Genomic DNA, 12,579 nt, shown 5'->3' with positions numbered 1-12,579 from the left:
ATGAAAACAAACATGCTGTAGACATGAATTAAGGGAGAAAATATGACATGGAATTTCCTGACTTAAAAAAAAAAAAAAATTCTTTGCCAAGAATAACTTAATCTGCAAATGTTTCTTAAATGTGTTGCACATTTGTTTTTCTTTAAAGGATGGGTGGCCAGGCCTCTTCACATGTGGGCACCATATAGTGACATATTGTGGTTGTGTGATGATCTGGGTTAGTTTAAAGGCTTCAGATCTTTCCTAATCTGGATTGTTTTGACTGAGCCGGGTTAGGGAGCACAGATACAGGCAGGTATGCTGGGACATGTCATGAGGTTATGGGAAGCAATTTAGGACAGTAGTCTTCTTGTCTGTCCCAGCTGCAACAACAAAACAGAGCAAGCCCCATGGACACATTTTGTCTGACCTGTTTATATTATGTGTTACTACTGTTTAGTTACACATTCTGTTAACAACCCGCAAAAGTAAATCCATTTTCTACCACCTGCAGAAAAAGGACAAATACTCTTACCCCCCACTAGTCTACAGCCATAATAAAGTGGTTTCCCTTGCTTCACTTCCATCTGAAATGCAACTAGGTAACTTCCCTCCTTCCACTACTTGCTAAATAATGTTTAAGTATCTGGCAGTGTGTATGAACATGTTTTAAAACTTCCTTGTTTCACCAGTCTTAAAAAAATTTTGCAGAGTGTTTTGCAAGGTCACTGGGTGCAAACTGTGCTTTTAAACATGTTGACTTAGCTGCCTGTCTGAATTTCTCTGGAAGAAAAGACATGAACTGGTCTTCCATCAAATCCCCTTCACTTCCTTGCATGCAGCTGCTACGTTCACCCTAAATCCATCCACCTTATTTTTCCATTTCCCCCCTCTGACCCGTGTTAAACAGGCTGTTGTACTTTTATTTTGCAATAGTCTGTAGTATCTATCTTTACTATTTAATGTTGAATTCTTAGATTGTTGCCCAGATCCATTAGATATCCCCAATTTTCTCACTTGAACCAAGGAGAGAAAGAAACATATGGAAGTATAGTATGACATAGTACTGTGGGTTTGTCTTAATCTGTTTCTCTTCAGATTTTTGTGAAGTAACTTTGTTCTGTTGTGTTTCACAGGAAGCGTACCTTAACCAGTAGAACAAAGCTCCACAGACACTGTCTCTGCAGGATAGGGAGTGCCTTTGCCTTTACTGAAAGTTGTAGCCAGTATTCCAGTTGTAGATTTATATATGATTGCTTTCTTTTTCTGTCTTTTCCCTTATAGGTTCATGTATTGGACGGACTGGGGAGAAGTGCCAAAGATAGAACGTGCTGGGATGGATGGTTCAAGCCGTTCCATTATAGTCAACACGGACATATATTGGCCAAACGGACTGACGTTGGATTATGAGGAACAGAAACTTTACTGGGCAGATGCTAAACTGAATTTCATCCACAAATCAAATCTGGATGGAAGTCATAGGTAAGAAGTTTTTTGTTTGATCTATATATCATTGTGCTTTTCTTAGATGTTGCTTAAGCAACATCATCAGCTCTATTGCAGAGACTTGTCACGTTAGCACTCACAAAATTTTAAGCAAACTAGTGCTATCAGAAACTATTGTGCTTCCCCATCCTCCCCTTTCCAACACTGAAGTTGAATGTGTGCTCCTCTTTGGTGTATCCTGTAACTCACACTAAGTCTTTTCTTGGAACCAATCCCAGAAAGAAATCTGTGCATCCTATTCTTAATTGTGTAAGGCTGTGTTGCAAAATTGTCCCTTTTCAATAGGTCTTCTCTGCTCTGTTGCTGTGATACTCAGAAATGTGGAAAATAATAAGAAAAAATGTATTGTATACTAGTATTTCAGTTTCATTGATCTTCGGGGTTAGGAAATCAGTGGAAAACAGTCTTTATAGACAACTATGCTAAAACAACTGTTTTCCTCTAGGAGTTTTATAGGGATGATGTAATTCTTGATCCAGTCACAGCTACTTCTTAATTAAGGGTATATCTGGTACTTTATATACGCATTTATGCCTAATTTGTGTGATGAGCCTCTTCATTAAATGAGATAGCTTTGGCAAGTAGTGTTTACACACACAAATGAATAACAGTTAGCTTGTGCCCAAGGTATCATATAGAGATATGATTTTTTGAGGTTATCCTTTGCAAATTTTTTGTGATGCTTCAGCTGATTTATCTAGGCGTGAAATATCCTTTCCTGTGTTCTTTGTTCTGACTTCTTAGGGACTTGTCCCTTCTTTCACCACGCATGTTAATCTGGTATAAAGAAATCAATCATATTGCCAAGATAGGTGTTTTGTGTGGACTTGTGAGTATGAACATAGGCAGCACGCATTAAACATTCAGTGTCTTACTGTGGTCTTTATTTTGAACTCCACAGTTTCTTGTAATTCTGGTTTGAAAGGTTATATAATTTTCTTTCTAAATTCTGCCTGTTAAAAGACCAAAACTTTATGCAGTGTGTTTGTAATGGTGTTTGTTTATAGAAGGTAACAGGAGTTGGATGTAGTTTTAAATTCATGTCTTTGGATATTAAATATCGGAAGTAGCTTTGTTAATTCTAAACATGGAGATACGGATATCTATTTGAAGTAGTCCTTCATTTGCTGTTTATTTCACAAGAAAGAAAACTTAATAGTAGTGAAAAAGAGAAAAATATTTCTTGGTGATATTTTATTTAAAAAAGGATGACTGTCATACAAGTTTTCAAGTAAGTAAAGAAGAAGGCATAGGAATTGTCATGTACAATAATAACTTCAGACTTTTTTTTTAATTGGTGCTGGTTAACTGGAGTACCCTAAAATCTCTTTCTCTCTTAAAACTTATTTATAATATTGTCTATCTCCCATCTTAGGGAGAGATTGTGAGACCAGATGTGTAACAGAACTTTAAGAAGAGTCATCTCAACTGAAAGCAGTCACACGTGGGGTCAATGTAGCAGCTTGTCACCTGAAAAGTTGCAGTCCAAATGTGGATTCCTCACACGAATATGAAATACGGTTGCTGTAGGAATAACAGAAACAAGCAAACCCAAAGTAACCCCACCCTCCAAACAATAATGCCAGAGAGAAGAAAGTACCACACCAAAATTACTACTGACTGATATGATGACACCTAGAATGCACTTCAGTGGCTTTGTCCAACAGGATAAATTGGTGGCTCATTTTATTCTTGAGTCTTCTGTTTGTATGAGAGGGAAAGGACTGCTATAGTATGACACCGCGCTACTGCAGTCCTGCTGATGCCCTTCTAGCACGAGAATGCATGTTGGGTGCTGCATTAAATGGTACTGCTTTCTGTGGCGCTGCCTGGAAAATGATGCAGGATGTAGTGATCACTTTTGAAATGATAATTTCTTGAAAAGTGTCCACCAGTCAAAAATCAACACCACCACCATCCAAGGCTGTTTTTATGTTTTTTCCACAGAGCAGAAACCTTGCTGTCTTATCTAGTGTCTCCAGTCTTTCTGGCTCCAGAGCTATACTGGTGTTTCCTGATGGCACTACTGCATTTTCAGTCATCTTTTTCTACAGACTTTTTTTGCAGTTTTTCCTCCTGTTGGTGGTCTGTTGGACAAGATTGTAAATATACTTGGGTTTGGTATTTTGTTTTTATTTTAATAGTGCTTATTCCCTGGTCTGCCTTTGGCTAACCTGGAAGTGATTCATTCTAGACATGAGGCTGCAAAGGTGCCGATCTTTCTTGGTGTGAGGGTCTGACCAGCCTTGCCGGTCTGCAGAGACCTGCATCTAACAGCTGTGTCTCATGACATAGAAGTGAAAAGTCACCTGGGCCCCGGCAGTTAACCTCATTCCTGAGTAAATTATCTGGAATTGGTAAAACCTGTATTAAAGACTTGCGCAGACAAGTAATTTTGATTTTTAGGTGTACTAATTTGTTATTACATATTCATTAAAAACAAAACAATTAGTCTAATATTTTAAAGTTGTTGTTTTTATTTTTTAAAAAATTATACTGAGATGTATCAGGAACATTTAATGTCAGTATGCTAATTGTTACCATTTGAGGGGGAGAAAGGGGAATCATCTTTAGAGAGGAAAGCACATATGACTTCCCTTAAGCACTCAGAAGCGTGCACCACTTCTAACAGCACCTGTTTTTCCCTAGGCATGTGAGAAAGTTCTGAAGATTTAGAAAATAATCAACATCTGTATCCAGGCATTTTTGTTTTGTTTTTTATTCTTTGCAATTACATCATCAAGAGAGGAAAAAAAAAAAAGGGAAGAATTGCAGAAGTTAAGCTATTCTGCAATGGGGTTTTATGTTTTGTTTTTTTTTCCTCTGTTATGACCTCTTAGCCTCTGCCTCTTTTAAGAAAAATGAACTTCTGGTGCTATATAAAGTGATTCTTTTTTGTTAAATACTTTCAGTTATTCAGTAAATTCACCTTTCTCAGGATGATATTTTACAGCTGTAATTCTGTATTTTGGTTTTTAATTATTTTATTCATCTTTTCCAATAACTGATTTTCTAATGCTAAAGAAGAAAAGACCATTTCTAATTCTGCAGACAAAACAAAACCCCTGAGATCTTCCTTTTAAGTGGGGAAAAAAAAACCCAAACCCAAAACCCACAAAGCCTTCAGTCTTTCTCCTAGTCATCCCCACCCCCCAAAAAAGAAAAACTAACCAGATTTTTCTGTGAATGGTAGAACTAATAACATCTGGGTTTAGAAGGATTTCTACTTATCCCTCCACGCCAGCAGCAGTCCCTCTGGCTTCTCTCTGTATGTTCCCGTGCCTTGTGCACACCCCACACCCCTCTGCTTTTTTTCTCTTTCTTGCCATCCCTCAAATGCACCCATGGCTCCTTATATTCCTTCACCCAGCATTATCGCTTGCTCCTGCCTGTGTCCCCTTTGCATTCTTGCTGGGTCTGGCAGCTCGACAAAGTGTTCCTGGGCAGCTTATTTCCAGCTGCTCCTCTTGTCAGTTGGGTCAAACACAGGGGGTTTAGGGTTGCCTGCGTCTTCACAGCCATCCATTTGTTAATGAAAACTTGTAAAAAGTAAAAAAAAAAAAACAAACACCACCCTATTTTTGTGATCCCTGCTTTCCTGAATGGTTGGCCAAGAGATACAAGGTGCATTGGGTATGGAGTTGGAGGAAATGGATACTAAACAGACACACCCAGAATGATCAGATGGCCTTGCTTCTATGTGAAAATATGACATTATGTGGTTAGGCCAACTTTTTTCCACCAGTACCTTTTAAAATCCCCTTTTAAGAGGGCTAACTTTTAGAGTAAAGATCATTATCATTGAGAGCATAATCTAACTTAAACCATACTTTTTGGCTTATTTAGTAGTGGCTGGTTGTAGAGATTTGTTCTTGATATTTAGACCATTCTTCTAACTGCTGTTTTATATTTAGAAAGTAAGTTTAATTTATTTGTTGCTATCTAAATTTCTCTTGATTAAAACAGAATTTTTTTTATTTTATCATTGTGAAATGTTACGTGGTTTTTTGGTGCTTTACCTACTGTCAACATGTCTGGGAAAATACGAGTTATTGAAAGACATATAGCTTCATAAAAATACAATATTCTAGATCGGAATAGTTTTGGTAACTTAGCAAAGGAAGCAGATAAGTAAAGATTGTATCTGTCTCAAATTTTTTAGTGTTGCATAACGTGAGGTGGGAAAGAGGTTTTATAGCAGATAAATGTGATTGTAAAAGCTTTGTGTAAAGCAGGATGATGTGAGTTTTAATTGCTTTGGGGGAAGTCAGAAATAGTAAGCAGAAACATCTTTCTATCAAAAAAGAATTACAAACAGTTCCAAGGAAACTGCTTTTGTGGTTTAGGTGGTGAGAGAGGATACAATGTAAATAGGAAAAGGTTTTAATTAGTGTCACTGGCAGTATTAAAATATTGAGATTCAGACCTCAGTGGTCTAAAATTTGGAATGAATGAAAGGGAAATATTCTTGTTGTGTTTCTAATTCGTAAGAAATCCATAACTTTTTTGTCTTTTCTGTAGTCTGACTATCACGGCTTTACACCTGACACTACACAAGAGTTAAAATGTAAAGATCTATGTGTTGGAGAAGGACATTGATATGCATGGATGCTTCGCTTCTTGCTTGCAGAGGTCTGGATAGTGTAAGAGTACAGTAGGCAGGTGGGGGGAATACACAGGGGGAAAAACAAAGGAGGCCTTGATTATTTTTTTTTTTTTTGTCACTTCTTCGGACAGGACTTTGATAGGCTCCCTTTAGAGTCGATGGGCCTCTGCATCAAAACTAGTAAGCCACATGACAGCCTTGGCAGTAGCATTCAGTAAATATGCGGCAGTCGTAAATTCATGAGAAAACCTCCTACAGCATATTTTATGGGGATGATGTATCATTCGTTGCCTGCTAGCCCTTTGACTTATTAGCCCTAGCTACTCCAGTGATGGACTCATTAAAGAGTGCAGAAGTTGATGACTAATGCCCTTGGTGTGCCAGCAAGAGAAAGGAATGAACAGTTTTTCATGTCAGAATGTAATAATTAAAATACTAAATTGGTGCATAGAAGAGATGGTGGTGTTTTTTTGCAGCTCTTGCCTTGCTCTTATCAGAGTGAACAGTTGCTTTTTGTGGGACTAATTAAACAAAACTGAATTGCAGACAGCTCTCCTGTGAGTAGAGTACCCGAGATAGGTTGGCCTGCTAAGGCAGCTCTTGAATTAATTTTCTCTTCCTTTACCCTGCAGCAGCAGTTCTAATTAATAAGTTAACACGTTACTGGCTGAAGGGAAATGCACTTACAAGGTCCCCCAGGAAGTGTTTGTGCTAATGAGATGGGTTTTGAGGCCACTGTAAGAAAACATACTTTCAGCAACTGTCAGAAAGCTGGGGAGCTCTTGCAAGGAGGTGAATGTCTTAAGTTTGCACTTGAGCATTGATTTTTCTAGTTTCTGTTTTCAAGCATCAGCTTATGTCTGTCTGCCAGATGATTAGTTGTACATTTGATGAAACACTAAAAATACAGTCCCTGCATTTAGAAGAGTTTCTCTTTCATTATTTGCATATAATGTGTACAATATATGACATTACATGCAAGGTATAAAATATTGCATTCTGTGTATATCTTTGTCTGTATTTCTGTGAGGTAAAAATGCTTAATACCCTCCAGCAGTGAAGAGGAACTGTCTGTTGTGAAAACCCTGTTTCAGTACTTCACGAACACATTACAGGCCAGTGCAGAAGATGAAAAGTGCCCTGATTAAAACTACTAGAGAAGCCTGCATAAGCAGAATTAGATTATTTGGACACAGAGCTGGGGTGAATTTCTTGCTTCTTCCCCAAGGTCCTTGTGAAATAAAATGCTGGAAAGGTGGAGCTTCAAAAGACCTGTAGTTCATAGAATGGTTTGGGTTGGAAGGGACCTTAAAGCTCATCTAGTTCCAACCCCCCTGCCATGGGCAGGGACACCTCCCACTAGCCCAGGTTGCTCAAAGCCTCATCCAGCCTGGCCTTGAACCCCTCCAGGGATGGGGCATCCACAGCTTCCCTGGGAAACCTGTTCCGGTGTCTCACCACCCTCTCAGTAAAAAATGTCTTCCTCATGTGTGATCTAAATCTTCCCTCTTTCAGCTTAAAACTATTACCCCTGATCCTATCACTACACTCCCTGATGAAGAGTTCCTCCCCATCTCTCCTGTAGGCCCACTTTAAGTACTGGAAGGCTGCTATAAGGTCTCCCCAGACCCTTCTCTTCTCCAGGCTGAACAACCTCAGTTCTCTCAGCCTGTGCTTGTACGGGAGGTGCTCCGGCCCTCTGACCATCTTCGTGGTCCTCCTCTGGACTCACTTCAACATGTCCATGTCCTCCGTATGTTGGGGGCCCCAGAACGGGATCCAGTACTCTAGGTCGGGTCTCACAAGAGCAGAGTCAGAATCTCTTCCCTCAACCTGCAGGTCATACTTCTTTTGATGCAGCCCAGGACACAGTTGGCTTTCTGTGAAAGTTGGCAAGCACACATCACCGGCTCATATTGAGCTTCTCATCAACCAACACCCCAAAGTCCTTCTCCTCAGGGCTTTTCTCTATCCCTTCTCCTCCCAGCCTGTATTTGTGCTTGGGATTGCCCTGACCCAGGTGCAGGACCTTGCACTAGGCCTTGTTGAACTTCATGAGGTTTACACAGGCCCATCTCTCAGGCCTGTCAGGGTCTCTCTCAATGGCATCCCTTCCCTCAGGTATGACACCAAGCTGTGTGGTGTGGGCGACATCGGCAAACCTGCTGAGGGTGTACTCAATCCCACTGTCCATGTCTCCCACGAAGATGTTAAACAACACTGGTCCCAGTACCAACACCTGAGGAATACCACTCATCACTGATCTCCACTTGGACATTGAGCCATTGACCACAACTCTTTGAGTGCAGCCATCCCGCCAGTTCCTTATCCACTGAGTGGTCTTTCTGTCAAATCCACGTCTCTCCAATTTAGAGACAAGGATGTCATGCAGGACAGTGTCAAAGGCCTTGCACAAGTCCAGGTAGATGATGTCAGTTGCTCTTCCTTTATTCACCAACACTGTAGCACCGTTGTAGAAGGCCACCAAATTTGTCAGGCACGATTTGCCCTTAGTGAAGCCATGCTGACTTTCACTAATCACCTCCTTGTTTTCCATGTGCCTTAGCATAGTTTCCAGGAGGATCAGCTCCATGATCTTACTGGGCACAGAGGTGAGACTGAACAGCCTGTAGTTCCCTGGGTCTTCCTTATTTTTCTTTTTGAATATGGGGGTTATGTTTCCCCTTTTCCAGTCAGAGGGAATGTCACTGGACCGCCACGACTTCTCAGATATGGTGGATAGTGGCTTAGCAACTTCGTTTGCCAGTTCCCTTGGGACCTGTGGATGCATTTCATCAAGTCTCATGGACTTGTGCACCTTCAGGTTCCTTAGATGGTCTCGAATCTGATAGTTTTCTACAGTGGGCAGTTCTTCATTCTCCCAGTCCCTGCCTTTGCCTTCTGCAAGTTGGGCCGTGTGGCTTGAGCATGTGCCAGTGAAGACTGAAGCAAAAACGTTGTTGAGTGCTTCAGCCTTCTCCATATCCTGGTTAACCAGGTATCTTGTTTCCTTCCAGAGGGGGCCCACATTTTCCCTAGTCTTCCTTTTATCACCAACATACCTATAGAAGCTAGTTGACTGTGTGTGATACATATAACGCTGTGTATGTAGATAGAGTCACGAGGTCACAGGTGTCTGCATATTTCTAGACTTTAGATAGAAGTACATAGTACAGGATGATTAGCCCAGGTGGATCAACGGAACAGCTCGTCGATACTGCTCCGAGACCTGAGATGGCAAATGCAGAATTAGTTCAGGATGACAGCCCTGCTGGAAGCGAAGGAAGGGCAGCTTCAGTAAGGAAACACAGACCACTCTGCAGTCAGTACTGGTGCACCTTCCTTCTGAACCCGCTCACGTCTTCCTGTTGGCTTCCCAGTCTCCTCCCCTTTTGCCGGAGGCCTTTCGTCTATACTGCCTGTCATGATGGCGTTTGCCTGAAAAATGACCCACAGAATGAACTTCATTTCTCAAGCACAGTTTTACTTCTGATTGACTTTTTCAGATTTTTATTGAAGGTGGGATTTGGAATGTCATTGCTAGACCTGTTATTTTTTCCATATACTTTCTGGAAACACGTGGCAATTGTGACAAAGATGTGGCAAAAGAGAAAATTTTTTGGTTTTAAAAGACAGTATTACAACCCGCAAGTCATGTTTCCTGTTTATTTTCTCAGGTAATTATAACCAGGCTTGTATTCTGATAGGAATATTTGAACAAACATTCATGGTTAAAATCCAGTTTAGTTTTCCAAGTTTCCTTTGCAAATATTTTTGTTAGGTTGGCAGAAGAGGAAACCTTGTAAGCTTCCAAGGGAACCAGAGCACCCTGCCGTCCTTGTGGCATCCTTGGTGTGGTGTTTTACAGTTGTCTAGTCTTTCATCCTGCTTCGTCTGATGGCGTGTGGGATTTGTGCTGTACGAGCTCCAGCCCCTTGCTAATGTTTCCAAATGTCTTAAGTCGAGGCTGTGTGATTTTTGCAGTTTCCTGAATGCTTAGCCATTAATCTGTAGATGGAGAGAAACATTTTGTGTAAAATACTATTATTTGCTTCATGTAAGCCTGTCTGTTATATGCTTTCTTTGTTTAACATGAAGACCACTAAAAGCAAGTTTCAGTAGATGAGTCTTTACATTTTTAATTTTTCATGAAGGAAGATGTGACGGTAATTGCAGCTTAACAACTTTGTTTCATTTTTCTTATACCAAGATTTAAAACAAATAAGAAAAGGCCTGATAAGAATGTATTCCCCAGGTATCTTTAAACTGAAAATTGATCTAGTTTAGAATAAGAAGGAAAATAAATTAATATTCAGTAAATGCAGATACCAGTATCCCTTAAAGACTTTTTCAACAATACATAGACTAATCAGAAAGCTTTTACCTCTAGTTGGTATGAATTTCCAGCTCTTAATATTGTATTCTAATTGGATGCCACTGTGGTAAATTTTACTATAGTATTAAGTATGAAGTCTTAAAATGAATTACCTTCTTTTTCCAGGTCTTCACAGTTGTATTTGAAATGGGATTGCAAAGTGTGAAACAACAGTAGGGTTTTTTTTTCCCCTCCTTTCTGATGGCCTAGGAGGTGGTGATAGGTACAGGATCTTCCAGAGGGACATGGGAGAAATGAATTGAAACATAAACGTGAAAATTCTTGCACCCTTCCCTGGAGATTGAGCACGGGCAGCCTCAGAGGTCCCCTGAAAGGAGCTTCACTGCTGTGAAGCTGGAATGTTTATGGTTTAGAGACTTACAGGATGGGATGTCTAAAGTACCCCGGATTCTCTGCAGGTGTTCTGATCAGTTTTTGAAATTAGAGCACTCTAATGTAGCCAGAATAGAAGGGGTTTGGTTAACAGAAAGTGTTTGCTTGTTTATTTTTATGGAGAAATGCTATTATACTTGGATATAAAATGTTAGATGTTAAAATTCTAGGGGAAAAATTGTCATTCTGATGATATTGTAAATTTATATTATCTTGATTTCTGGTGGCTTTCTTTTGGTGTGAATAATTTTAAAATTTCATAGCTATAATCTAGTTTTGGATTTGAATGCCAGTATTAGCGGAAAAATAAATAAGGGCAGACTGAGGAAATCCTGATTGTGATAAAGTATATGAATTTAAAGCTAATCTTTTTTTGTCATTTCACTATTAATTTTTGTTTCAAGTGAGTTTAGTCTTTGTCTGCATATTATCCTGAAGTAGGAGCTTTTTTGTCATTGCTAGTAAGAAACTGGATAGAATGTCTATGAATTTTCATATACGTATTCCATTTCAGAGTTCAGTAGCCCCTTTGGAATGCCTACTTTAACTTGTTTCTTATTTGTTTCCTTTATCTTCACAAAGTATTTCACAAGATTCTTTAACAGAATAAGAATAGAATAAAGGTGAATATTTCTAAATTGGATTTACGTTTTCTTCAGGCAGTAGGAAACTCTTTACTATAACAAGTTTTAATGCAATTGCATCTCTGATTACCATGATGATACTATAAATAGTTGCATTTAGGAAATTGCGACATGTGGCACAGGTGGAATTTAATTTCTATGGAAGCTGCTTGTTTTCTCTCTCTTTTCCTCTTTCCACCTTCCTTCTCTGCCATCCCCTTCTGCATTTTCTTTCCAGCCACTAAACAGAGTAGAGATGGTGATATTTTAAATGTCAATTGCCATCAAGATTTTTGAGACAAATTTGTGTGATTATATGCCTGGCACAGGGAAGATTATTAAAGTTAGTGTGTGCTTAGTGCCATCTAATGTGGAGCCAGTTTGCATGTTGCTGAAGCCCTGGAGATGTCTCCTGAACGAATAACATTACTCCTTATCCTCATCTCTCACTTTCTCATCATCTCTGGTGTCTCTTTTTAACGAGACTAGTGATCCGAGTACAGCAGTTTGAAGGGACTGAAGAGCTTAGTGAAGGCTAATAGGATGTAGTGCTTTTTGCTGTCGTGTCGCTTGTTCCAGTCAAACCTGGGCTGCTAATGTAGAGACTGAAGGTAGTTGCCAACAAAGAGCTGTCAGGTCATGTCAGTCCAATTACGCCTGCAGCGCCATACCTGGTACAGTGGCTTTATTAGTGAGGCCAGAAATGTGGAGACCTGGCTGCCCCCTGACCCCGCGTGGGTGCTTGTGAAACACCCTGTAGGTGAGAAGTGCCTGCTACTGTCAGCTGGGCGCAGCAGTTGAGTGCTACAGGAGATGGTCTGGTCCCCTTGATTCACCCGGGTGTATTTAATAAATAATCGATCGAGGCAGAAGTTGGGACCCCTCTTCTGCCAAAACCAGAGCTCTGCAGTTCCTAACGCGAATCATGCTAAAGCATAACTGCTTCATGGCAGCCATCAGGAGGATATTTCTTGCTCCCTCTCCCCTTCCTTTTCCTGTTTTTAGCACCTTGGCTCTCCAGCCCTTTCCTCCCCCTTCTCATTAGCTTGTGAAGGCTCGTTTAGCGCAACTCAGCCACTGCTTCCATGCTGACGCAC

General features: G+C 40.2%; 1 protein-coding gene across 1 annotated transcript in view; it reads left to right on the top strand.

Moving 5' to 3' along the window:
• LOC104467975 (low-density lipoprotein receptor-related protein 6-like) overlaps positions 1 to 12,579 on the top strand; it is a gene marked incomplete at its 3' end in the record, with an annotated part of 60,777 nt that overhangs the window by 45,496 nt on the left and 2,702 nt on the right. Inside the window, exon 3 of the mRNA XM_010081958.1 lies at positions 1,264 to 1,461. Coding sequence (XP_010080260.1) covers positions 1,264 to 1,461 — 198 coding nt within the window. The remainder of the gene's footprint in view (positions 1 to 1,263; positions 1,462 to 12,579) is intronic.

This window comes from Pterocles gutturalis, unplaced genomic scaffold, assembly GCF_000699245.1.
Source record: "Pterocles gutturalis isolate BGI_N339 unplaced genomic scaffold, ASM69924v1 scaffold6119, whole genome shotgun sequence".
Taxonomy (NCBI): domain Eukaryota; kingdom Metazoa; phylum Chordata; class Aves; order Pterocliformes; family Pteroclidae; genus Pterocles; species Pterocles gutturalis.
The sequence above is the reverse complement of the archived record's forward strand: the minus strand, read 5'-3'. Positions and strand labels throughout refer to the sequence as shown.